We start from the raw sequence: 26,800 nt of genomic DNA on the forward strand, positions 1-26,800 counted from the left end.
CCTAGTCGTTAGGTTTTCTGATCATCTACGGTCTTTGGTTAGCCCCAGGTCCAGGCTTTGAACCTTGGTTCATCTTCTACAAGACAGGGCCCGACACCGGGTTCTAAAAGAGGGACGTAGGGACCAGGCCGGAAATGTTCTGGGCAGCGTTGGGGGGCCAGCGGCTGAATATCCGGTCTTTCCACCCTCACCCTAAGCCTCAGTGCCCAGCCTTTCGGCCGCACCGGAGCCTGCCCTCCTTTTGCGCTCGCCGGGATCCACAAACCACCCCACACCCTGGCACCTGTAACTCATGCCCAAGTCCCCGACCCTGCTCAGCAGCCGATTGGGTTACTTTCGGGAGCGGGAGAGCGGAGGCGGAGCTCCCCGCCTCCTCCCTCCTCTCGGAGGTGGCCGGAGGGATGGGCCGAGGGCGGGATCCCGGCTGTGCCCAATTAGCCAGGCGCGCAGCGCTAGCGAGCGCAGTTACAGCGGGTCTCCTGCCGCCAAAGCCTCAAGAACCCCAGATTCAGCGCCTCAAGCCTGGAAGCTCCCCAGTTCTTCGTGGCCCCCAACAGCTCCGGAACCCCAGCCGCTGCAACTCTCCGCGTCCGAGATCCAGCACCCCGCAGTCTGCGCTCGCACCATGCAGCTAAAGTGAGTCCATTCGAGGTTGTGTCCCGTGAGTGGGGTGGGGGAGCTGGGGACCCACCCGAACTAGGACTGAGATTGCCCGACGCTAGCGCAGCGGCTTTGTACCGGCGCAGATGTCCCCAGTTCCCGACGGCTAGCGGCCACACCTGGACCTGCCGTTTGGACGGCAGGGGGCGGCGCAGGGCTAACCCGTTGCATCCGCGGACCAGACCCCGGCGCGTGGGCGGCTGTAGGCGGAGGAAGGGCAAGAGCCGGTACTGAAGGTGAAAACTCATAGCAGTCATGGGCACTGGCTTAGCCGCCGCCGCCCTTCTCCCTGTTGATTTCCCAGAAGGAGGATGTGTGTTACCTCAAAGGCCAGCTGATCCCCATTGCATGGGGACAGGACACCTCCTTGTACACTTGACTTTCCTCACAGATCCAGACTGGGCAGGGGAAGTGGGAGGTGTGTAGGAGGTGTGTGTGTGTGTGTGTGTGTGTGACAATTTTGCGCTCCGGCGTTTGCAAATATTTCCCTCAGGCACTTGTACCATAGACACTCCATCTCCACTGGCTACTTGCTGAGGTCCTCAGTCAACAAGTGTCCTAACCACAGAGTCTCCAGGGATAGAAAAGGGGAGACCTTGCAGGCTACCGAGTGCCTGCTGGCCAGTGGCTGGTTTGAGTTTGTGGTTTGCCCTCCCCCGTGTGTGTGTGTCTGTCCATCCATCCGTCCCTGTGGCTCCCCAAGGGTTTCTTTTGAGACAATCTTCTGAGAATTTCAGGGCTGCTGTTGAAAGAGAGGGAGAGTTTTTGTTTGTTTGTTTGGTTAGTTGGTTGGGTTTTTTTTTTGAGACAGGGTTTCTCTGTGTAGCCCTGGCTGTCCTGGAACTTACTCTGTAGACCAGGCTGGCCTCGAACTCAGAAATCTGCTTGCCTCTGCCTCCCGTGCTGGGATTAAAGGTGTGCGCCACCACTGCCTGGCTGAGAGTGAGGTTTTGTAAAAGGTGTGTGGGCAACTGTGAAGTGTCTGTGACCTGCTGCAGGGTCTTAGCCCCTATAGAGAGTCTCCATAGAACAGACGGCCTTGGGAGACGAGGCGAACTCTGGCTAAAGTATCCAAGGCTGCTTTAGAGTAGGGTGAAGTGCCCTTCTTCCCACCACCCTTCTCCCCCTCCCCCTCACTCCCACCACCAACCAGACCTCTAAAAGGAGGCAGCTAGGCTGAGATACATAGGACACTGTCTTTTGTGTATCACCAAGGGCCTGGAACATGTCATTCCACCAAGTTTGGTTTCAGACAGTCCTGGCTCTCACCTGTCTCCTTTGGGGCCATCAGGTGTCTCTATCTCCTTCAGATGCAGCTTGTAACCATTTCTCTACAGAAGGTTAGGTCACAGGGAGGGGGCACAGACTTCAGAGCAGGGACTCTCAGAGCCCTTTCTCCTCACACAGAGTTTGGGAGCTGTTAGACTCTGGGGATTTGTGTTTGGGGGAGGGGGGAGTATGGTCCTGGTTGGGTTCTCTGAAGTCTCAGTGGAAAACCAGCCAGCCGTCCTCCAACGGAATTTACATATCTCCTAGGTGTTCCTGTTTTGTGTCCTCGGGAACCAGGCAGCCTGTTTGGAAGAAGCTCCATGTTTCTAGCGGGTTCTTTTCTGGTCTTGGTCTGTTCTTGCTGCTGTTTAGCAGCCTCTGTGCTGGTAAGTTGGGATTCATGCTGTGTGGTGCATAGATGCAGAACATTAGGGAAGCCCTGGCCACTGCCCCTAACAGCCTCCCCAGAGGCCCATTGGAGAAAGCTGGATCCCCATACCTAGGTTGATATGTATCAGAAAGGGAAGTGCTTTTCCAAACTTTATACTTCTCTTTACATTTCTTGCTTGGGGGTCAATGGAATGCCCCTCTTGGTCTCTCTGTATGGTGAATCATAAAAGCCACCTTTAAGGAGAGCTAAGGGTGAGAGCCTGCCAAAGCCAGGGAGGGAACCAACCTTGGCACTAGGTGGAGGCTCACACCTCACACCTGAGGTTGCTACAAGACACTCACGCGCCCTCCTAATGAACCTTAGTAATGAATTCCTTTCTTGCCTTGGTGGGCTGGGGCAGGATTGGTGTTTGAATCTTAAGTAAATACATTGTGTCACTTTGAAACCTCTGCAGAGACTGAAGTTGAGGAAGTCCACGCAATGGTGGGCAGCAATGTGACGCTCAGATGCATTGACCCCCACAGACGCCATTTCAACTTGAGTGGTCTGTATGTCTATTGGCAAATCGAAAACCCAGATGTTTCGGTGACTTACTACCTGCCTTACAAGTCTCTAGGAATTGAGGTGGACAGCTCCTACAAGAACAGGAGCCATCTGTCCCTGGACTCCATGAAGCAGGGCAACTTCTCTCTGTACCTGAAGAATGTCACCCCTCAGGATACCCAGGAGTTCACATGCCGGGTATTTATGAATACAGCCACAGGGTTAGTCAAGATCCTGGAAGAGGTGGTCAGGCTGAGTGTGGCAGGTAAGACTCTCAAAGCAGAGATTAGCTTAGCCCAGCGTGATGCTCGTCCTGAGGAAATCCCAGATTCAGTGGTGGGCTTCTATGCATCTGGGGAGCTCTGATCTTCTTCTTCGATTTATTCATTATATATAAGTACACTGTAGCTGCCCTCAGACACACCAGAAGAGGGCATCAGATCTCATTTCAGATGGTTGTAAGCCACCATGTGGTTGCTGGGATTTGAACTTAGGACCTCTGGAAGAGCAGTCAGTGCTCTTAACCACTGAGCCCTCTCTCCAGGCCTGAGCTCTGATCTTAACAGAGTCCATAACTCAAGTCCATAACGCCCTGGTTTCAGAGAACTGCCATCTTTGTCTTCAATTTGCTAATTCAACTCAAAGTAGATACTGAGAACTGAGTTAATAGGGGAGTGTGGAGGTTGGGTGATGGCTCGTTAGGTAGAGTGCTTACCATATACACGTGAGCTCCTTAGTTCAATTCCACCACCCACCTAAAGTCAGGTATAGTAGCATGCATTTCTAGTTCTAACACTAGGGAGGCAGATAGGTGGACCCTTAGGGCTCACTGGTTAGGCAGCCTAGCCTCCTGAGCTTTGGGCCAGTGAAAGATTCTGCCCTTCGCTCCCAAACAAGGTGGACAGCTCTTGAGGAACAACATTAGAGGCTGTACTCTTACACATAGGCACATGCGGACCTCCCAGCCAGCACGTTTTCAAATGTGTGTACCTGAAAGGAGTAAAGGATGCTGGAAATCTAAATGAAGCTGGACTTTAGGGGAAGATTTTTAGTCCAACCAAGGATTTGGGGCTACTTAGTGGGGAGGCAGATGTGTGTCCAGTGAGGAAAACTAGCCCCACATGAGGGAGCAGGAGTTTGGTGTGGGGGCCGTCACCTCCCACCAGGCTCAGCGTCCTTCTCTCCACCCCCACTCCTGTTAGCTGCAGTAATTACTTTTGCAGCTTCATGGCCAAGATACCTGATACAGACAACAAAGGGACAGAGATGTGCTACAGTTGTTTCAGACCATCCTGGAGGGAGGTCAGGACAGACCATTTGGTGGCAGGAGCACACGACAGAGTCTGCTCAGTGCACAGCAGACCAGGATGCAGGGAAAAAGGGCAGCCTGGCTCTTAGCTCTTTTTTTCTCTTCATTTAAAACATTTATGTGTATGGGTGTTTCGTCTGCATGCCTGTCTGTATTCTATGTGCATGCCTGGTGGCCACAGCGAGTCTAATCTCATGGGACTGGAGTTACAGATGATTGTGAGCATCCATGTGGGTGGTAGGAACCAAACCCAAGACCTCTGGAAGACCAGCCAGTGCTCTGAACCATCTCCTCTAACACCTCCTACCCCCCATTTTCTCTCCTTATCCATTCTCCCAGTACATGATGGAAGTTAACTCAGTTAATCTTCTAGACTTCCTCAGAGAGAAGCATCTGGAACAGATGGGTTTCAGTTCAGTCTGAAGATTTAGCCGTCTATATCTGTGGGACATTCCACCCCACAGGCAGCATGAGCCTCTCTGGCTTTGTTTTGGTTAGACATCCCCACTGGTCAAGCCTCCCTCACCGCTGCCTCCTTTCCCTGCAGCAAACTTCAGTACACCTATCATCAGCACCTCTGATAGCTCCAACCCGGGCCAGGAACGTACCTACACCTGCATGTCCAAGAATGGCTACCCAGAGCCCAACCTGTATTGGATCAACACAACGGACAATAGCCTAATAGACACGGCTCTGCAGAACAACACTGTCTACTTGAACAAGTTGGGCCTGTATGATGTAATCAGCACATTAAGGCTCCCTTGGACAACTCGTGGGGATGTTCTCTGCTGCGTAGAGAATGTGGCTCTCCACCAGAACATCACCAGCATCAGCCAGGCAGGTAAGGCCCAGGCTGGGGCGTAGGGACTTTGGGAGCATCCAGGTTGTAGGTTAGGTGAGGTCCAGGGTCATAAACAGACTCCTTACAGATGGTCCCTATCAGAGAGAGGCAATGAGGGAGGCTCTCAGTGTCTGAAGGCAGGGACAGTGATTGCTGCTCTGGCCTGTCACAAGAACTTACGCTCATTGTCCAGGCAAATGACGAGTGTGCCTGTCACCTGCAGCAGCTGATTCTTGAGCTCTTTAGCCAGTGATGACTGAGAAACACCGGGCCCTGGGGCTCCTCAGCAGCCACAGACCTTGGTCAGGATGGGGGAGGGAGGGGGGCATGCAGGGACACTTCCCCACATTCTCTTCCCACCCCACCCCAGGGAATTCAGCTGGCCCTGGATGCTAGCTATGGACCACAAAGACATGACCCTCCCCAGAGGCCTTAGCTATCCCAGTCTAGGTAAGGGACCAAGCCAGTCACCAGATATTAGAAGAATGATTGTATTAATAAGAAGTGTCCCAAATAGGTGACCCGCAGAGGGAGAATGTTGGGGTGCAGTGGGGTGGTAAATAGCTGTCTTCTTTGGCATCGGTAATGATACTGGCATTCTCAGTGGGCACCAGTGTGTTGTACAAACATCAAAGAGCATCACCCCCAGAAGAGCCTGTATTTCTTATATACCCCTCCCTTGTAAGCCTGGGGAGAGTGGCTCCAAGTCTCATAGTAGGACAGGGGACCTTTGCCCAAAGAGCACCCATATACCAGCCTGATATTTTTACAACTCACACAGTGACAATCGGAAGCCTTTTGAAATCTGCTGCCCCTTTCTTTCCATGGAAAGGACTTTCCCGTCAAGATCCTTAAGTCTTGAGCATTTTCCCTTTCCCTTTTTTGGTGGGTAGATGGGGGGGGGGGTTGGGTAGAGACAGGATTTCTCTGTAGACCAGGCTGGCCTCTGCCTTCCCAGCGCCGGGATTAAAAACCACCCCACCCCCTCACCCTAGGTCCCATTTCCTTTCTTTAGACAGGGTCTCATGTAGCCTAGGCTGGCCTCAAACTCACTGTCTAGCCAAAGTGACCTGAACTCCTGATCCTCTCTCTCTGCCTCCACCTCTGGAGTGTTTGGCCCTGCTCAGTTTATGTGGTGCCTGTGAACCCAAGGCTTAATGTATGCTAAGCAAGCACTGTGTGCACCGAGCCACGCCCCCAGCCCAGTTTCTCTTTCCTGCAGAAAGTTTCACTGGAAATAACACAAAGAACCCACAGGAAACCCACAATAATGAGTTAAAAGTCCTTGTCCCAGTCTTTGCTGTACTGGCGGTAGCGGCATTCGTATTCGTTTCCTTCATCATATGCAGATGCAAGCGTCCCCACCGAAGCTATACAGGTTTGTGTGAGACTTGTTGACCGTTTACCTGTGAATGCATTGGTTTCTACAGCTTCCTAAACTTTTGAAAAGATTTCATTTAAGACTCAATTTTAAAGCAGGCCAGTGATGGCACATTGCCTTTAATCCCAGCACTTGGGAGGCAGAGGCAAGTGGATTCCTGTGAGTTTGAGGCCAGACTGGTCAGTAGAGTGAGTTCCAGGTCAGCCAGGACTACACAGAGAAACCCTGTCATGAAAAAAAAACATCTAATTTTAAAAGTATAAGCATACTTAGCAACACAGCCTGAATCCTCCCAGGAGGTTAGACCCTCCGTTTTCAATAGAGCCAAGCTAGTGGCAAGAAGTTCACAGTTGAGGCTCCAGAGGATGATGGATCCTAGATCCAGAGGTGGGGTGGATGAGCTGGGGAGCACCGAGCCTTTAAAGGCACAGGCTCACATTTAAACCCCAAAAGGACAGTTCCCAGAGATTGGATATAGTTCATTTCTATGGACTCTCTTCTAAGTCATGGGCAAGTATATACCTGGAGTCTTGTGCACTCCAAGGACAGGCCCAGAAAGTAGCAAAGCCACCACATCCTCCACATGGGCCACAGGGCAGGCTCTATGGCTAGAAGGTCTAGAAATCCTGGAAGGACTCGGGAAGTGGAGGAAGCTAAATAGAGCCCCGTGCCACCCCCCAGCCTGGCTCAGCCTCCGACAGACCCTTCTTTCCTTTCCCACAAGCCACCCCTGTGTTTCCAGTTTGTGGCCAATACCAGTGGTGTCTGAACAACACTCCTCAGCCAGGCTGTGCCAGGGCTCCTGAGCACAGAATCTTCATTTTTGAAAAAATATTTTCACATGTATGTATGTATGTATGTGTAGAAGCCCTTAGAGGGCTGTAAAGAGCATTGGATCCCCCAAACCTAAAGTTATAGATGGTTGTGAGCCACCATGTGGTGCTGAGAACTGAACCCAGGTCCTCTTGCAAGAGCAGCAAATGTTCTACTTTTTTTTTTTTTTTTTTTTGAGACAGGGTTTCTCTGTGTAGCCCTGAGTGTCCTGGAATCAGGCTGGCCTTGAACTCAGCAATCTGCCTGCCTCTGCCTCTCAAGTGCTGGGATTAAAGGCGTGCGCCACCACCGCCCGGTGCAGCAAATGTTCTTAACAGCTGTGTCAGGGTTTGTATTCCTGCACAAAACATCATGACCAAGAAGCAAGTCGGGGAGGAAAGCGTTTATTCATCTTACATTTCCACATTGCTGTTCATCAGCAAAGGAAGTCAGGACAGGAACTCACACAGGGCAGAAACTTGGAGGCAGGAGCTGACACAGAAGCCATGGAGGGGTGCTACTACTGTCTCGCTTCCCCTGGCTTGCTCAGCTTGCTTTCTTTTAGAACCCAGGACCACCAGCCCAGGGATGGCACCAGCCACAAGGGGCCCTCCCACCCTTGATCACTAATTGAGACAATGCCTTACAGCTGGAATTCATGGAGGCGTTTCCTCAAGAGAGGCTCCTTTCTCTGATAACTCCAGCTGGTGTCAGGTTGACACACAAAACCAGCCAGGACAACTGCTGAGCCCACTCTCCATCCCTAACACCAAGTATCTTAAATGCTCCCTGCACACTTTCGCCTTCAACTCCACCTTCTCTTAAAAGCAAAGCTTTCTGGGGAGCCCCTGTGGGAGGTTGGGGAAGATGGTGGACAGAAGGGATGATGCTACTGGGAGCCCACCCTCCCACAAAGCCTGAACCTCTCTGCTTTGTCCCACAGGACCCAATACTGTACAGCTTGAACTTACAGGTGAGTCTGCCTGCAGGGAGAAGCCAGTTGGCTGAGCTGTCATGACCTTTCATACCTTCGGCTGGTAGTTTTCCATACCTGAGGATTCCCAAGATGCAGAAACCCTGTCCTGTGGTGGAAACTTCTGGATAGCAGACAGCCTGTCATAGGTCTCTGTGCCCCTCCTGCCTCTGCTCTGCAGGACCCCATAGACTGTGACTCTGGCAGCCCAGAGTCCCTTGGTGGAGGTGTATACTCTATAGTTTCAAAAACAGTTGCAGGTGGATTTGGTAATCTCCAGAGGTGTGGATTCATATCTTGATTATCCACAGAGGTATCAGTTGACCACGGGGAAATATCCCTGGCTTTAAGTATTTTTACTACCTCAAAGTGACTGTGCCTTCCCAAACCTGGCTTTTTCACGTTAGAGATGGTAGTATGTCTGGTCCCCTTGGTGCAGTGGGGGCTTGTTTGCTGACACCCACTGCCCCACTCCTGTGAACAAGCTAGTGTCAGGCCACTTTGGAGCATGTGTTCTGGGCCACCTAGTCCTAACCCAGTCATGTGACTGCAATAGCGAGCTGCTTCTAGTTTTTAGCCCCTTTCCCTCACCAGTCTGAGTCCTGGGAAGAATCATTTCATTGTCTACAAAATTAAAACACTGAGCATGGTTCAGTGGCATGAGCTTGCCTGGCAGGCATGAGGCGGCAGGGCTTGCCTTCACCTTCCTCTCTCTTCCCTCCAAGACCACGCCTGACAGGAAGGACTCTGCCCAGGATATGGACAGGGTTTCTGTGAGTTGCCATCAGGTGGATGTCAGACACAGCTTCAGAGTGGACCCCCACAGGCTTGGTGACAGAGGACAACGAGCTGTCTGCTTATGGGCTGTGATGGAGGCCAGGAATCCCTGGCTTTACGAGGCACAGAGACTTCATCCCAGAAACCCCGAGGGAGATCTCTCCAGCGGGCAGCAGCAACATCATCGGAATATGGAGCCTCCGGTGAGCTTTTGGCACAGAGAGCAGCAGCTTGTGAGAAGATCCTTCCTTGGCACGTGACTACTCAGTCCTAGGAGCTTTATAAAAGAGCATTTGAGCCAATCACTCTGAAAGCCCTACAGAGTCTACTGGAGACTTTCCCTGCAGGACCTTCAGTGGAGGAGGAAGCCTGACTTTATTTAGGTCTCAGGCTACTTGGGCCTCCTCGAGGATATGTGGGATTTTGTCTACAGCAAACCTGTTGCTGGCTGACAATGGTTGGGCTCAGAGGCACTCAGCTTCATAACATCAATGGGACATGCCTCAAAGCAAAATACTTCCCATGTTTACATACGGGTGCTTCTCCCTCATCCTTGAAGGCTCTTAAGCCTGACTTCCTGTGGCTACAGAAGCTTCCTGAAAGCCTTGAGCTCTTTCAGACTGAACAGAAAACGGGAGGACAGCTTCACCCAGTCTCAGCAGCCCGTGAAGATCTCAACTCCGGCCTCCTGGGTCTCCATGTTGCCGGCCAGAATAGAGCTAGCTCTTTTGTTTCGAGATGGTTCTGCAAAGTTGGCTGCTTGGAAACCTAGGGATGTATGTACGAGCTCCGGGCTGATGCAGTAGGGGGCATGGAACACAGTATCTGACCCTAGTTGAGGGCAAGCTCCTTCCCACGCAGAGGACTGGAAATTCTGGACCATCAAGGCCTGTCTGCTATGTGGCTGGGGCTCAGTGCTGATGGATGTGTGAGATCTCAGGAATGAGGAGTGAGAACCCTGGGCTCAGGACTAGGAAGACCTGTCCTTTTTTTTTTTTTTTTAATGCCCACATGGACTTTTTATTCTTCACACTGACTTATTCAATGAGTGTAGAGAGAGAACCACTTAAGTTCTTCCCGAGAACAAAGCATTACTTACCTGCAGAATAGCAACTGTTGTTACGGGTCTTGAGTTGGCAGCTACAGCAAACAAGCACAAGGAGCAGTTCGGGTGCAGGAAGATGGGGACAGACATTTGGGAATTAGTGGTCTCCCTGAGGCCCATGGCTTCCCAGGAACTCAGGTGGGTCTGTGGCAGCCCAGTAGGGGTATTCCTCCTACTTTAACTTTCTTGTCAGAGGTAGTTTAGGTTCAGAGAGAGGTCAACTCAGCAAGCCAGCTAGCCGCCATGGGGCACCAGACCCACCGCCCCCCACCCCCTGCTTATGTAGGCATTGGGAACCCTTCACAGACCACTGGCTGTACAGTCACCATCACCTGCTGATCCCAGCAGGCCCCACCTTCCTGTGGAATCCTGGGAGCACTCCCCCCTCCCCCCTCACTGCACCCCCACCCCAGCACATCAGCATTCATTAGATTTGCCCTGTAACCTCTGACTCCTCCTTTATCTGGGTTGTAGATGGGGCATAGTGACTTCTAGAAACCTAACAAGGGAATAAATATAAGGTGTGCTTTCTGCCTCATGTCTGGTGGCTTGTGTCAGTGTGGTGTGTCTGGCTCCATCAGCCCAGATGTTGCTACCACTATAGGTAGCCGTATTCCTCAGGGGACAAGGGCCATCACTCTTGTGGTTTGTTACCGCCCTGACGTAGAAGACAGAGGTCTCTCCCAGCATCCCATAGAACCCAGAAAGTGTCCCAAGGGGGAAGGTCCTGACCTCTGTGGTCACCTGGTAGGTGGAGAGGGCAAGTGGCCCCCAGCTGGAACTCATCATTGCGTTCCGTGCCTCAGTTTCCTCTCTGTGAAATGAGACACGTGGTCTATTCAGTAGAGACCCTGGCCTGAGACGACAGTTGTGGCTCTGGAACGGCCAGCCTCAAAAGAAGATGGTTCTTTGCTGCTGTGGCCTGCTCTGTAGTAGGTCTGAGGATGTTTCCGCTTGCTCGCTTACAGAGTATCCATCCCTGCCAGGGTCCAGCACCAGCTTGGCTGCTGGATCTCCCTCTCAGTCCAACCTTTTAAACAGGACAAGGCCATGCATCTGATGAGGCAGCAGCCTCTGTGACAGTCAATCTGGGAATGATTTCATCCTTTACAGCCCTCTGTCCCACCCACAGATGAGGATGCCAGGAGTCCCAGGAGTCCCAGGAGGTTCTGGCTAAAGGCTCCTCGTCCACCCTGAGGATCTCCAAATCAGAAATTCCCCAAGCCCCCACCTCACCTCTGATCACTGCTAGGGAGAGCCTCCTATCCCAGCAAGCAGAGGTGAGGCTTTCGTGTTGATCCCTTGTTAGACCGTCCTCACCCCAAGATCTCCCACACACTCTTCAGACATTCCCACCAAGGCAGGCCTCCTGGGAACTGGTGGACTGTTGGCTTCAAACAGCACAGTCCAAGCCCAGAACACAGTGGGCTTCTGATTTCACCATCTCCCTCCCCTCCCACTCCCAGCAGGCCTTTAGTCACATGTGGCCACCACACACTGCATGTCACCACCTCCCCTTGACAAACAGGAGCTAAACAATCTCCCACCCCCTCCCCTGATGTCCCTTTTGAGGCCCAGGCCATGGAGCTCTTTCCAAGAGCTCCACCCAACCTCTGAGGGTTTAAGTGGCTGGAGGGCTTGTTGCATGAGCTGCGGTGGGTAGGAAGCAGGCTCTTCGAACTGATTTCCCAAAGAACTAGCAAACCCACCCCCCCAACACACACACCGCCAAAATTGAGGCAGCTGTTGAGCTGGGAAGCTGCAGACTTGGGTAAGGACATAAGAAATCTCCACTTTTAGCAACTGGGGCTGATAGTCACTTATGCATGCAGACCCCATTACTCTATACTATCCCTCCCAGCCTGGGCTACAGAGTGAGTTTTACGACAGCCAGTACTACACAGACTTGAACACACACGTTTTATATATATGTGTGTGTGTGTGTGTGTGTGTGTATGTAATATATATATATATATATATATATATATATATATATATCACACATACATGTGTGTATGTAGTTTTATATATATATATATAGTTGTATATATGTATATATAGTTATATAGGTATAGTTATAGGTGTATATATATATGTATATATAGTTATAATATATAAACACACATATATATACATAATATATATACACATAAATAATATAGTTATACATGTATATAGTTATATATATAGTTATAGGTATATATAGTTATATATAGTTATATATGTATACACACATATATATATGTGTGTATGTATATATATGTATGTGATATGTATGTGATATGTGTATATATGTGTATATATCTCAAATAACTCAAGACTGGCATGGAGTGGCTAGAGTCACGCTGTGAGATTCCTCCCAGATAGTTTATTTTTCTTTTTTGTCTTCCTCCCTTTCTCCCCTCTTCCATCTCCTCCTCTTTCTCCTTGTTTGTTTGTCTTTTCAAGACAGGGTTTCTCTGTGTAACCCTGGCTCTCATGGAACTCGCTCTGTAAACCAGGCTGGGTTTGAACTTAGATCCACCTGTCTCTGTCTCCTGAGTGTTGGCATTAAAGGCGTGTGCCACCACTGCCTGGCACAGATGGCTTCTTAAAGAACAGCTAGAATCACTTTGATCCCAGCACTCAGGATACAAGCAGGCAGATCGCTGTGAGTTCAAGGTCAGCCCGGTCTACAGATCCAGTTCCAGGACAGCCAGGGCTACACTGAAAAACCCTGTCTTGAAAAACAAAAACAAAACCAAAAAACTGGCTCTGACCTTTGTAACTTACTCAAGTTTTCTGGCTTTTTCTTTTTCATTCCTGAAGACCATCCAGACACCACGGGAAACATCAACAATCAATAAGCCTAGCTCTGACACTTGTTTTGCAAGTTGGCACAGCTTTAGTTGTTTGCCTAGAAGAGAGTGCTATGTGATGTAAACTTAATAAAAGAACGCTGAATCCAAACTATACACACAATAAATTAATACTGTGTACATTCTGTTCAATGATGGGGCCCGGTAAGTTCCTAGGTAGACCTCAGAGCAAACACAGACAGAACCACAGAGTGCTTCCATAGCCACGCTTTGGGGTATGAATGGATGTAGAATACTCAGGTGCTGGGATTTTTACCCTGTTACCTCCTTTTCTTTATGTTGTGATATAAGTAATAGCCACAATGTCTTTATTCTTTGGCCACTCCCCTCCTCTCCTTTCTCCCTGTTGCAGAATCAGGTGGCCAGCCTGACTCCACAGAGACTTTGGAGACCATCTAGAAACGAACGTGCTTGGTTTTGAAGTGGGATGGCCAAATCCCATCTCCAGAACCAGCTAGTCAGCATGCTTAAGTAGCACATGACATATACATATATATACAAATACATACATAAAAATTATATAATTACATAGTTATGTATATACGTATGTGTGTATGAACAAAAGCCATTTGTTCTTTTGTAAACCAGAACCCAGCAACCCAGCACTTTACACTGGACAGGAGATTTGCTACTGAGTTCATCAACCACTGGCTGAGCCCAAAGCACCCATTTCTTAGTCAACAGTATAGATCTGTTCAGACGAGCCTTATCATCTCCACTCAGGGTCATGGCCCCTTTGGGGGCTGAACAACCCTTTCATGGGGATTGAATATCCAGTGTCCTGCATATCAGATATTTACATTATAATTCATACTAGCAGCATTAGTTATGAAGTAGCAATGAAGATAATTTTATGGTTGAGGTCACCACAGCATGAGGGATTGTATTAAAGGTCGCAGCATTAAGGAGGTTGAGAGCCATTGATCTATTGGATGACGTACTGTGATCAGGGATTGACAAGTTTTTCTTTAAAGTCTTTAAGTTCATGGGTGAGTGGCACTGACTGAGTGCCCACTATCAGGGAGGCTCAAGCTGACAGAATGTTTCTTCTGAGACCTTCCCTAGTGACACTTGGGGTGACCAACTGCTTGAAATACTATAATCAAGTTTGTGAGGTTTTTGTTTTGTTTTTTGAGACAGGGTTTCTCTGTGTAGCCCTGGCTGTCCTGGAGCTCACTCTGTAGACCAGGCTGGCCTCAAACTCACAGAGATCCACCTGCCTCTACCTCCTGAATGCTGGGATTAAAGGTGCACACCCCACACTGTCTGGCCCCTCTGTGTTTCTTTAGGCTCCTCTAACAAGAAGGCTCTGTGAATGTAGGTGGATCCGAATTCTCCCACTACCTCCTCTAATAAAGCCTCCTAGAGAATCCTGGACATGCTTCCTGACAAAAAGAAAAACCAGGAGTTTCTATTTAAATGACTAAAAATCTACTTCTGTGTGGTGTTTAAGAAACTATCTGCATGGTGACTTTGAAGGAACCTTGGAACCAGTCTGTCCCATCGACAGTGAAAGAGAGAAAAGAGAGAGAGGTCCTGGGTCAGGATTGCCCTTTCTCTACCCACGATCCCTAATCCATCTGGGCTCAGCGACTGCCATTTGCTGTGGGGAGAGGCAGGACTAAGCAGCAGGATTTTTGCACTTGCCCGTGGCTCTGTGCCCTGCCATCTCTGTTTCTTTATTCTTTCTTTGGGTACTGTTATCCCCTTGTCTCTCCCTACAGATACTTGGGCTCTGGTCCCCTACCGGGACTATTTGTATCCAAGATATTTGATGCCTCCATGCCTCAAAACACGTGGTTTACCATAAAAGCCACTGTCTCATTTGTTCAGACCACACAGGCTCAGCCAGGTGCCAGAAGTCCTGCTTACCGAGTCTACTGAGCACAAGCTATGTAATGCATCTGCTCTGCTCCAGCAGCATAGAATCCCCAAGCCCCAGGTTAAGACATTTTCAATGAGCAGGAACCCAACCACACTCACAGAGCTGGAGACAGAGCCAGATGCAGAAAAGAAGGCATATTCCAGCCCATTGCATAGACATCTGAGGTGCCACTGGGGAGATCCCAGAGCCCAAGTTCACCATGAATAGTGTTTGGTTTCAGACCCAGGACAAGGGACTGAGGTGCATATTTAACACATCAAAATGGACCTTGCTTCCAGGTTCTCCCAGCATCCTTCAGTCCCTACCTGGCATACCCTGCCCCCAACCCTGAACTCTCCAGCTCAGGAGCTGGGCTGCCCTTCCCCCAGAGGCTCCTCCCTATATGATCCAGACATTTTGTCTCCTCCTTTCCTCCCTCCCTCTCTCTTCTTTTCTCTCAATGCTGGAATGCTTCCTTCTCTCTTTTTCTCTCCCTCCCCCCCCCCACCTCTTTCCCCATGGCGACTTTCCTGGCCTTGGTCCTAGTGAACTCACTCACCTGAGAGTGATTCCCAATAAAACCACCTTTATATAATCTAGCCCGAGTAGATTCATTTCACTGGTGATGGAGGAATAATCTATTAAATTGCTTCTAAGAACTCTAGAACTTGGGTTCTGCCTAACCCTGGGACTCTATACACTTACCAATTCAGAAACTCTTCTAGTGTTTGTCACTTGCAGAAATCCCAGAGAAACAATTAGTATTTAGACTTATCAGCCCTTTATCATCACAGTTGAAGGGCAGGATCGGCCCTCCCCCTTCTGGGAAGACAACTGGTTATACAAGCTTCCCGCCTGTGACTTGGCCCTGGGTCTGCTGGGACCCAGCTGTCTTGCAGACTGCTAAATGGCACTCAACATTCATCCAGTGGAAAGGTTGTGGCCCCTTGCTGTCCCAATGACCGGTCTTAGCCTGTTGGGATCCAGATTCCGTTCTTGTCCGCCGCCTCACTTTTCCAATACAGGGATCATCAGCATAGAAGGGTCCATGGCACAAGTGGTGGACATCCACAAGGACTCTCTTGGCCATTAGGGTAACAATGTCCTCTGACCTCTGCAAGTCTCCTGGCCATAATGGCTGAGCCAGGGACAGGCCAAGGGGCCGCACTAGAATTGGTCTAGAGACCCACCCACAGGTGCTCCAAACAGGGCAGTTTGAGTTTGGAGCCCCAGTGTGCAATCCCTTCTTGTTCTCCTGACTTTGGGGTGAGTGGTTTCAGCTTTACCTAAAGTACAACTCTGTTGCTTCCTGAGGCTTCCCTGAAGATGCTACGGTTATTGCCAACACTTTGCAGACATTGTGAGGGGCTTCGGAAACATGGGGGACTTGTAACTGACCCTTACGCTTCACCCAGCCAGAAAACAGTCCATCTAGGTCTTAGCCCACACCAGGGCCTGCTCACAGCTGGGGGCCGGTCTGCCGCGTCTTTGGCTTAGAAGTGGCTGCATAAGCCTCTGCTCTGGTACCCACGAGAGAGAAATCTCCATCCAGCCCCAAGAGATCAAAGCACCCTCGGCCCCAGACTCTAAGCTCCTACCCTCCGGACTAGTTGGCTGTTCACAGCAGGGGTTGGACGGGGTACCCCTCTGAGAAGGAGCCCTCGGAAGGTCTCAGTCACTTCCAAGTCTTTCTCAGGTATACAAACTTGAGTAGAAGTCTTCTCAAATCTCAGTTGAGAGTCTCCGAGATATACAACGGGAATACTGGTGGCCATCTAGGTAGTTCTGGCTTGATCTCTGGGAGGGAAAAGGAGTTGACCTGACCCTCCAGGAAAGACCTGAAACATGAGAAAGAACTTTACCCCCTTGGGATGGGCGGGGCCTGGAAACACTTGGCCTGGGAGGTTTTTTTTTTTTTTTTTTTTTTGTCTCCCCCCCACCCTCCCCTGCGACAGGGTTTCTCTGTAGCCCTGGCTGTCCTGGCACTCACTCTGTAGACCAGGCTGGCCTCGAACTCAGAAATGCTCCTGCCCCTGCCCCTGCACCTGCCCCTGCCCTGGCTGTCCTGGCACTCACTCTGTAGACAAGGCTGGCCTCGAACTCAGAAATGCCCCTGCCCCTGCCCCTGCCCCTGCCCCTGCCCCTGCCCCTGCCCCTGCCCCTGCCCCTGCCCCTGCCCCTGCCCCTGCCCCTGCCCCTGCCCCTGCCCCTGCCCCTGCCCCTGCCCCTGCCCCTGCCCCTGCCCCTGCCCCTGCCCCTGCCCCTGCCCCTGCCCCTGCCCCTGCCCCTGCCCCTGCCTGGTCCTCCCTTTCTTCCTATTGGTTCTGTTTAGATACGTATTCCTACGCCTTCCGGCTATTTCTCCTTACAAAGTATTCTGGGAAGAAGAAGCTGCGGTCTTGGAGATGGTCGGCTCTAGCTTTCCTTGTCCACCTATACCACTGACTGTCCTTCAACTTCTAAATGGCAAGATACGTTTGTTGACTTTTGAGGCCTTGAGTCTTGAAAGGCTAGGAAATGTAGCCATTAGGTGTTGGAGGGAGGGCTCTGGGGCCTCTGGGAAGTGGTACGGAGACGTTCTGTTTTGTTTTTTGCTTTTTTGAGACAGGGTTTCTCTGTGTAGCCCTGGCTGTCCTGGAACTCACTTCATAGAGCAGGCTGGCCTCGAACTCAGATATCCGCCTGCCTCTGCCTCCCGAGTGCCGGGATTACTAGTTACCAACCAGCTATCAGGCTATGCTAAGGCTTTTTTAGGGCAATGAGTGCAGCCAGGGACAAGAGCACCCCTATCTTTGTGACACCTCACACAATATGAGGACCTGGGTTGACGGAGGCTTCTGTGGCAGTTTCATGTTTTTAATGTCTTCTTTTTTTTTAAGATTTATTTATTTATTTTATGTATATGAGTACACTGTAGTTGTACAGATGGTTGTGAGGCTTCATGTGGTTGTTGGGAATTGAATTTTAGGACCCCTGCTCGCTCTGATTGGTCCTACTTGCTCCACTCGCCCTGCTCATTCTGGTCAACCCAGCTCACTCAGTCCCTGCTCGATCAGCTCAAAGATTTATTTGTTATTATAAATAAGTACACTGTAGCTGTCTTCAGACGCACCAGAAGAGGGTGTCAGATCTTATTATGGGTGGTTGTGAGCCACCATGTGGTTGCTGGGATTTGAACTCAGGACCTTCGGAAGAACAGCCAGTTCTTCCGCTGAGCCACCTCTCCAGCCCCTGATAGGAACTTCTAGGGCCAAACTGGCACCGGTGAACTGTGAGCCAACTCCTCACTCCATACCAGGAGCTGTAGCCACCATCATGAGGTTAGACCCCTCAGGGGTGGTCTAGCTCCAGGTCAGTTGCACTACTCTGAAAGATGATTGTCACACTGTTGTTGAACTGTGGTCTGAAAACCAGCATCAGAGACCTAGAGGGACTTTCCAAGCCGTTGAATGGCCAAGGCACTGTTCTGCTGTAGGAGCTGAGCACCTCATACTTCCGGGGTGGGGGTGGGGGTGGGGGTCCGTTTAGACCTGGGGGAGGGAGGGCGAGGCTGTCCTGCTCTGGATGCTCAGCTTTTGTTTAGTAACTGGTTGGCTTCTCCACTCCTATACTAATTTGGGGAGAAAAAGCAAACAAACAAACAAACAAAAAACCAAAACAAGCTTCCTTTTGAGTCATTGTGATCTGTTCCGGAAAAGGTTATGTCACAATCTCTACGTTTATCAGTGTTCCCCAGTGACCAGGAGGAAGCAGTTAGCCCGGACTCCTGGAGGCTGGGATGGATGGTCCAAGTAGCATCTGTTGAGATAGAGTAAGCCAGGTCTCCAGCAAAGACAAGAGGAATATGAGACAGTAAGGGCACACCGAGGAACTGCTGTGTACAGGACATGGTCTAGGTGATGCCTTGGGTACAGGTCAGAGGTCAGTCCCTTTGTGCTGTGGAAGGAGATGGCTGGAATTGTTTTCTCCTTAAAAAAAAAAAAAAAAATCAGGACAAGGGATCAGAACTAGGATCCACGAGGCACCTCACTAAGGACGTCACTGGGGTTTACTAGGGTGGGGATGTGTGTGTGTGTGTGCCTGTCACTCAAGAGTGAGCACAGTAGATGTTGAGTTCCTGTCTGCCTCTCTGGCCTGAAAGAGGAAGTGGGCACTTTTGTAGACCCAGGATCCGTACAGGACAAGCCCTTTCTGCTGAGGTCTCCAAGCCTGCCCGTGCGGCTGGAACATGGAGTTTCATTTCCTGAAAACGTCTTAAGAGGTCTGAACCGAGCAAGGGGCTGGGTATCCCAGAAGACAGACCCTTTGTGAACAGGTGGCTGGCACCCATTTGCCTAGCTGGGGGAATCCCTGTAAGCGCCATCAGGTAATGATCAGATGTGTCAAAGCACTGGCCTGGCCGGGCCTGAATGTTCATTCTCTGTGGGAAGCCATGAGAAAAAAGCCATGTTTAGAGACACAGGACTACTTCTGGATGAGAGACTTGAGCGGTCCTCTTCTTTTACCTGGGCTGGGATGAGACTGCCTCCACTTTGGGCTCTGGGGCTCTGGGGAAGATCTACAGAGTAGAAATCCCCCTGAGGGTGCTGGGAACAGTGGTACCCATTGCCAGCTGGGACCAAGTCCATCCAACAGGGCTTGAGATGCGTCTTGAAATCGTTTGGCACACAGAGATGGGCGAACTGGTTCTTGGCATCTGCCATTCCTGTATCCACTGAACTCAGCCCCTCAGGTGACAGAACAATGACAAGATGCTTGGCTTGAAAATGAGAGACATAGGGAAAAACTCTCAGGAAGAGCCTTGCAGAACACAGGTGCTTGGGGCCAAAGACCAGCTGCCAAGAGCATCCAGCTCTGGAATTGGGGAACACGCCATGCTTTAGGTGAGCCAGCATGAGTGGGCTTACCGGTAGCCTAGCATTAGAAGGCTAGGAGATTATAGCCGCTCCATCCCCTGGCAGTTACAGGGGGTCTTGGGAGGGACCAGGCATTAAAATGAAGCTCCTAGCAGGTAAGTGCAGGCCAGGCCAGGTGTCCTCCCAGGATCTCACTCTTCTGCTGGGCTCTCCAGGACCCTAAGGACAGTGTGGCAGCACAGGCTGTCTTTTCATGAGTAGTTCCCAGCTTGATATGCCAGAGAGGTGCATGAGTTGCTCTGACCACATAATCACAAACGGTTGCCCAGGCAGAGGTCAGCAGGGCTGGATTTGGGGAATCCTGACCTTGATCCAATGCAAGCACTGCCAAGGACCTAGGCACTGCACACTGCTCCCCAGCACAGTGGCCCTCCGAGGAGTGAGGAGAAGTGTGGAGAGTCATCCAGATCATGTGATGTTCGGGATGGTCCTTCACCTGCCTGCCCCGACTCCTCGGCCCCTCCCCTCCCCTGCACACCGTGGCAATACTGACTACAGGAGGTAGAACCTGACTGGTAGCACCCAGGTGCCCTCCAGGAATGTGCTGAGTTCTACTGCAACAGTTGGCAGGCACAGTAAACCCGGCTGTGTTCTCTTTAGTTTGGTTTGGAGAGCAGATTTCCCAGCTCACCCTGCTCTCTGCTCTCTGCCATCCATCAGGGCTGGGCAACCTCCTCAACTATGCATCTAGGTCTTGGCATGTCCCATTGACCACACAGCTTCACCTGTCAGATCCCCTGTCCAACTGGCCAGGGAGTCTTCTTACGTGAGAGCCCTGTCCTTGGGGTTGTAGGTTAAGTCCATGAATGAGCTTTTTAAAAAAATGGTCCAGTCCAAAAGCCCCATTGGCCCTGAACAGCATGCCTGTGTTCTTTTGAAGCTCACTTGATAAAGAGAATTTTTTATCAGTTCTGTTAAAACAACAACAACAACAACAAAACAGGCTGGAGAGATGGCTCAGCAGTTATGAGCTCTGGTTGCTCTTCCCAAGGACCCAGGTTCAATTCTCAGCACTCACACATCAGCTCACAACTGTCTGTAACTCCAGTTTCAGGGCACCTGATGCCCTTTTCTCACCCCCATGGCCACTGCACACATGTGGTACACACACACACATAAAGTAAAACAAAAGAAAAAGAGAAAAGACCCAATCCTTTTTGCTTATGACAGTTCCTATTGACACTCCACCGAGGGCCCTGAGTTTGTTCCTGTGAGCCCAAGATCCAGGATATTTCTCTTGCTATAGTCATTCATTAATTCCTCTAGGACTCATTCATTCTGTGCTCTTTAGTTCATCCTGCAGTCATTCATTCATATATTCATTCAGATCTCATTCATTCATCACTCATCACAACAATCCGTTTGCCCATTTGTACTCTTCTGTCTCATTCATTCATCATTTATTCATTCATGTTCTGGGTATTGGAGATGTAGGACAAATACAAATGTTAGGTCAGTCAGAAAGTACAAGCTAGCCAGGCAGTGGTGATGCATGCCTTTAATCCCAGCACTCGGGAGGCAGAGGCAGGCAGATTTCTGAGTTCGAGGTCAGCCTGGTCTACAGAGTGAGTTCCAGGACAGCCAGGGCTACACAGAGAAACCCTGTCTCCAAAAAAAACCAAAAAACCAAACAACAACAACAAAAAACCCAAAAACGAAAAATAAAAAAACCACCACCACCAACAATAACAACAAAACAAAACAAAACAACCCCAAAGTATCAGCTAGCCAGAGGACATGAGAGTTACACCAGCTCTGGATAACAGGATAGATGACAGACCGAAGTGGAGCACTTCTGTTTTCTGAGAGGCTATCTGAGAGATGACGTTGGTTGAAACTTCATTCCTGTGGGTCCTGGGGGTGAGAACTGCCAGGAACCTGACAATCATACCCTCTGCCTTGGAGGGATGCCTGGCTAGAGATCTGGGAGGAGCCTGAGCAACAGACAGACTTCAGGAGGGCTGCATAGGCATGACTCAGAGGCTGGAGCAAGAGTTCTTGCATGGGGCTGGGGGGAGGTGCTGGGGTTGGGCAGAGCCACCTAGGCTGAATCTCAACCGTGCAGATGGATCTATTCCATCAGCCACACCCCAGGCTTGGCATGCGGTGACTGTAAAATGCCTACTACCCCTACCTTGGTAGGTATGTCTGTTCACTAAGGACTTCTTGCTCTTTTCCGGTTCATGTTCCTGGATTAGGTTTATTTTGTTCCTCAGTGTGAATTCTTGACAGTGGTGAGTGTGCTGCACCCACCTGCTCTGTTTAGTGACTGATGGTTCCTTGTGTCTTTGCCACCGACACGGGCTCCAGATTCCTAAGCATTCTGGAACGGATGCTATGTTCTGGAAGGACATTGGCAAGGGACTGGAAGTGCTGGGGCAGGGGGTGGGGGTGGGGGGTGGGGAGCAGGTCCTGGGTTCATTTCTGAAGTCACCATACCCAGCTAATGGAAAGTCCAAAGTCTCAGATTACTCGTGGTCTATGGTCTACCCACAGGAGAGCTGTACTGAACTTCACTATGGTGGGTGGAGGTAGGTTCCCAGCCAACCACCGTTTTCCTGGAAAACAGGTGGCACCCAGAGCATCTGGCTCAGCAGAGGTCTGGGAATTTTCTCAAATCTGTTGATTCTTGATCAGATAAGACTTGGAGATTACCTGCTATGGTCTTAAGTCTGTGTGTCTGAGCATATGGGTGTCTGTGCAGATGGGCATCCTGCAGGTGGGCGTCTGTGCAGGTGGGCTTGGAAACTACCTGCTATTGCCTCAGGTCTGAGACTGTGTGTCTGAGCAGGTGGGTGTCTGTGCAGGTGGGTATACTGCAGGTGGGTGCCTGTGCAGGTGGGCACCCTGCAGGTGGGTGCCTGTGCAGGTGGGTGTCTGTGCAGGTGGGTTCCTGTGCAGGTGGGCATCCTGCAGATGAGCAACTGTGTAAGTGGGCATTATGAAGGTGGACAACTGTATAAGTGATTACCTTATAGGTGGGCATCTGTGCATATAGATGCCTGTAAGTAGGTACCCTACAGGTGGACACCTGTGAGGTGGGCATCTCTGAAGGTGTGGAAGTAGGTATTCTGCAGAAGAGCATGTCTACAAATGGGCTTTCTTCATGTGACCATCCTTGTCCCAGACATCCCTGCCTTGAGGATCCGCACTTTCTGTGTGCCATCACCACCTCCCTGGATGAGGTCCTCATGTCTTGCCTTTGAACAATGCCCACTCCTCTGTAGGCTCACCTGTCAGGGTTGTGCAGGTGATCAGCACCTACTGCTCCTTCCCCTGCCGTTGAGGGTGGGGGGAGGCCTCTTCCTAACCTAGGTGTCTCTTCCCTTCACCTGATGATCTGAGACCCCTTATGATAGAGACCTACCCAGTTCCTTGCCCTGGGAGAACTTCCCTGTGGCTCCAACTTTACTTGATAGAATGAGGTGACAGATCCCACTTGGCTGGAGGCTCAGATCTAGTGAGTCATCCAAGCCTGGAATTCTTCATGACCGCAGAGGCAAAACCATAGTCAATGTAGAACCGGGGCAGCTGGCCCTGGTATTTTATGATCTCAAGTTTGGTCTTTTGCTCCTGGAGCAAACCTGAGCTTTACGAGGTCAGGAAGATGGGTCACCCCGGACAGCAGGTTCCTTGAGGACAATCGCTGAATCTGCCTCAAGCTCTTCACCCCAAAAACTTCCTTCCACCTTGAGGTAATGGAGTCCATGTGGCACAGGTGCCACCAAGTACTCAAGAGGAAATAGAAAACAACGGCGGCACATCTGTGCATGGGCGGCCAGGCAAATGCGGCGGTGGCGGTGGCGGCAGCGGCGGCGGCAGCAGCAGCAGCAGCAGCAGCGGCAACAACCTGCCAAGGGATGCTGGCTCACAGCTCAAACAGCAGGGCAATTGGGTAGCCAGTCCATTTCGGCCTGAGGTTCTCAGTGTCCGTGGAGGAAAGGAGATGTAGTGAGAGGCCCTGCAACAGAGAGAGCTCCCTGAAAAGATGGGCTAAATTCTGACCATCCGAGGACGGCTGCTATGAGCACACTGCAGAGGCTTAAGGAGAGGTCACAGTGGTCAGAGCCTCTGCTGGTCACTGCCCAGGGCCAACAGCCAATCGGGAGGCCCAGGTAGTGAGTGTAGGGTCAACCCGATAGGTTAGCTATAGGGACACAGACCTACATTAACAGTGATCCCGTCTGTCCAAGCAGACACCTGGTCATGCCTGTCTCCGATGTTTCCTAAGATTCCTCGTGCATGTCTCCTCCGAGGCCGCACATCCGGGGGTTTCCCCAGACCGGAACCAACTTGCTCACAGGACCGTATCTCTTTCGATTTGATGTGTCCCATGGGAGCCACACCTCCGTGAGCACAGTGGTTTCACTCTCTTATATCATGTGTGGGCAGGGCAGGGCAGGGCCTAGGCGATGTCTTAGTTACTTTTATATGGACAAAACAAAATAACGGACAAAAACTTAAGGAAGATTTTAATTTTTTTAAAGAAAGGGGCATTTTAGATTACAGTTCAAGTTCATGGCAGAGAAGGGATGACAGTCTCTCTCTCTCTCTCTCTCTCTCTCTCTCTCTCTCTCTCTAATTTTCAAGACAGGGTTTCTCTGTGTAGCCCTGACTGTCTTGGAACTCACACTGTAGACCAGGCTGGCCTTGAACTTGGAGATCTGTCTCTATCTGCCTCCACAGAACTGGAATTCAAGGTCCAGGACCCCAGCCCATAGAATTGTGCTTCCCATATTTAGTTTATATCTTTGTGTCTCAGCTCATCCAATGTAGTAACAATTTTGGAGGATTTGGTTTCTTAAAAAAAAAACTACAAAAATATTATAAAACTATGTTCCCATTTTAATCCCAGATGTGGGATATGGAGCTGCTTCAGACTGTCCACAGCAGTTGACTATGGTCTGTTTCATGCTCTAGCAGGGGCATGATTTTGCCAGCTGCAGAGTTTCTTTGATTGTGCAACATTTGGAATTCTGAGAACTTTTCAGAGAGTATATGTAGGCGTGTGTGTGTGTGTGTGTGTGTGTATACATATATAATGCTAAAGCCCTGAGATGTGACAGGGTTTTGGTTGCTGTTAGTCACGGTTTGTTAAGTAGTTGTGTGCAATGAAGAAACAAAGAAGAGAAGAAGAAGAAGAAGAAGAAGAAGAAGAAGAAGAAGAAGAAGAAGAAGAAGAAGAAGGAGGAGGAGGAGGAGGAGGAGGAGGAGGAGGAGGAGGAGGAAGGAGGAGGGGGAGGGGGAGGGGGAGGAAAGAGAAGAAGAAGAAAAGAAAAGAAGAAATTAGATATCCTGATGGCAAAGATCAAACTTGCCCCAAAGAACTCAACACCCTTAATTAGCAGGAAGTACACTAACAATAATGTCTCAGTCAGGCTTTGTATTCCTGCACAAACATCATGACCAAGAAGCAAGTTGGGGAGGAAAGGGTTTATTCAGCTTACACTTCCACATTGCTGTTCTTTACAAAGGAATTCAGGACAGGAACTCAAGCAGGTCAGGAAGCAGGAGCTGATACAGAGGCCATGGAGGGATGTTACTTACTGGCTTGCTTCCCCTGGCTTGCTCAGCTTGCTTTCTTGTAGAACCCAAGACTACCAGCCCAGAGATGGTCCCACCCACAAGAGGCCTTTCCCCCTTGGCCACTAATTGAGAAAATGCCTTACAGCTGGATCTCATGGAGGCATTTTCTCAAGGGAGGCTCCTTTTGCTGTGATAACTCCAGCTTGTGTCAATTTGACACATAAAACCAGCCAGTACAATGCTACTCCCTTACAATCCCTGATTTATTCAAAGATCTCTTTCCTTTCTTCTCTATCCTCTTTTCTCTCTTATCTAGTGTTAAAGGGCTGAAAGGGTGGAAGAAAAGGGATGGAGAAGGGCAGAAAGAAGAATTTACAAAGTAGCAAAATCTAGCTACAATCCAATCTAGAAACTCCCTAACACACACACTCCAGCTGCTTCTTGATCCTGTCAAGTTGCTAATCAATGCTAACCATTACATGTAGACTCAGGAGTTCTCACTTAACCATCCCTATGCTATTCACACTAAAAGATAACCTTTGAAAAGAGTAGATCTATCAGACTATCAGATAGACAAACTAAGGATGCTTCTGTGGTAAAAATGTCATTTGGTTCATTTGAAGGGAGAAAACTGGTCAGAGGTATGAAAAAGTTTACATGGAGTTAAGGAATATGGTCATTGCTTAGAGCATTGATTCTCGACCCATGGGTTGTGACTCTCCATAGGGGTCGAATATCAGATATTCTGCATGTCAGATATTTGCATTTCGATTCATAACAGTAGCAAAAATCACAGTTATGAAGTAGCAGTGAAATACTTTTTGGTTGGGGGTTACCACAACATGAGGAACTGTATAAAGGGTTGCAGCATGAGGAAGGGTGAGGGCCACTGGCTTAGAGCTAGGTGGAGATGCTGTCCCACTTCCTTGCTGGGAAGGCTTCTGAATCTCTGGGGACACTCCTAACCACAATGCCCCATGCTTGCTGGGACTCTGTCCCATTTCCTCTCGCCCACCATTTCCACTGCTGTCCAAAATGCACAGATAGATGGGCCACTCTCCCGGAAGCCCACCATGCCCTGAAGGCAAACCCACTGGCCTCACTCTGGCTAGGACAGCCCTTTTTTGTGGACCTGTGGGTGAGGGTGCCTGGAGCCCAGAGCCAGCTAACTTCTCACATCTGATGGAAGGCTAATGAATGAAGATGAAGGGGAAATGAATTAGCCCCAAGCTTATATGGCTCAAAGTGGAAGAGGCTGGACAGGAAGCAAAGTGTGGTGCAGGGAAGCCTGGGAGAAGAGTCAGCATGGGGGTGGGGGTGGGGGTGGAGGATGGGGGATGGTTAGTACTGAAGCAGCTATCAGGCAGATGTGGCCAGCTGGGCTGGACTGGTCCACTGGGTTTAGAGCTCTGTGATGCTTTATGCTGAGTTTCATTTGACAGAAGAGAAGAGTCTCTGGGAATGTCTGTGGAGGATTTTCTAGATTAGGGTTATTGATGTCAGGAGATCCATACTCACCCTAACTGTGGGCAGCATCATTCTATAATTGGGGGTCCTGGACTTCAATAAAAACA

The 26,800-nt window shown here is 50.1% G+C and overlaps 1 protein-coding gene across 2 annotated transcripts; it reads left to right on the forward strand.

The window, feature by feature from the left end:
- Window positions 1-436: 436 nt before the first annotated feature.
- Window positions 437-10,563, forward strand: Icoslg (inducible T cell costimulator ligand). 2 transcript variants are annotated; one of them, XM_021175202.3, is made up of 7 exons: window positions 437-636; window positions 2,197-2,315; window positions 2,775-3,128; window positions 4,720-5,013; window positions 6,236-6,391; window positions 8,151-8,180; window positions 8,906-10,563. In XM_021175202.3, exons 1-7 carry the CDS (start codon window positions 626-628, stop codon window positions 8,914-8,916), a joined length of 975 nt encoding a protein of 324 aa, XP_021030861.1. In that variant the 5' UTR covers window positions 437-625; the 3' UTR covers window positions 8,917-10,563. The 2 variants fall into 2 exon arrangements, with proteins under 2 accessions (XP_021030861.1, XP_029338154.1); XM_029482294.2 differs by lacking the exon at window positions 8,906-10,563 and having other exon boundaries at window positions 8,151-8,879.
- Window positions 10,564-26,800: the final 16,237 nt, after the last annotated feature.

This window comes from Mus caroli, unplaced genomic scaffold, assembly GCF_978045245.1.
Source record: "Mus caroli unplaced genomic scaffold, Mus_caroli_1 scaffold_9, whole genome shotgun sequence".
NCBI lineage: Eukaryota > Metazoa > Chordata > Mammalia > Rodentia > Muridae > Mus > Mus caroli.

Bases quoted from the DNA above. Each gene is read 5' to 3' on its own strand.
- Icoslg (XM_029482294.2), top strand. The intron at 5,014-6,235 runs GTAAGGCCCAGG...TCTTTCCTGCAG, and splicing joins CACCAGCATCAGCCAGGCAG to AAAGTTTCACTGGAAATAAC. The intron at 6,392-8,150 runs GTTTGTGTGAGA...TTTGTCCCACAG, and splicing joins TCCCCACCGAAGCTATACAG to GACCCAATACTGTACAGCTT.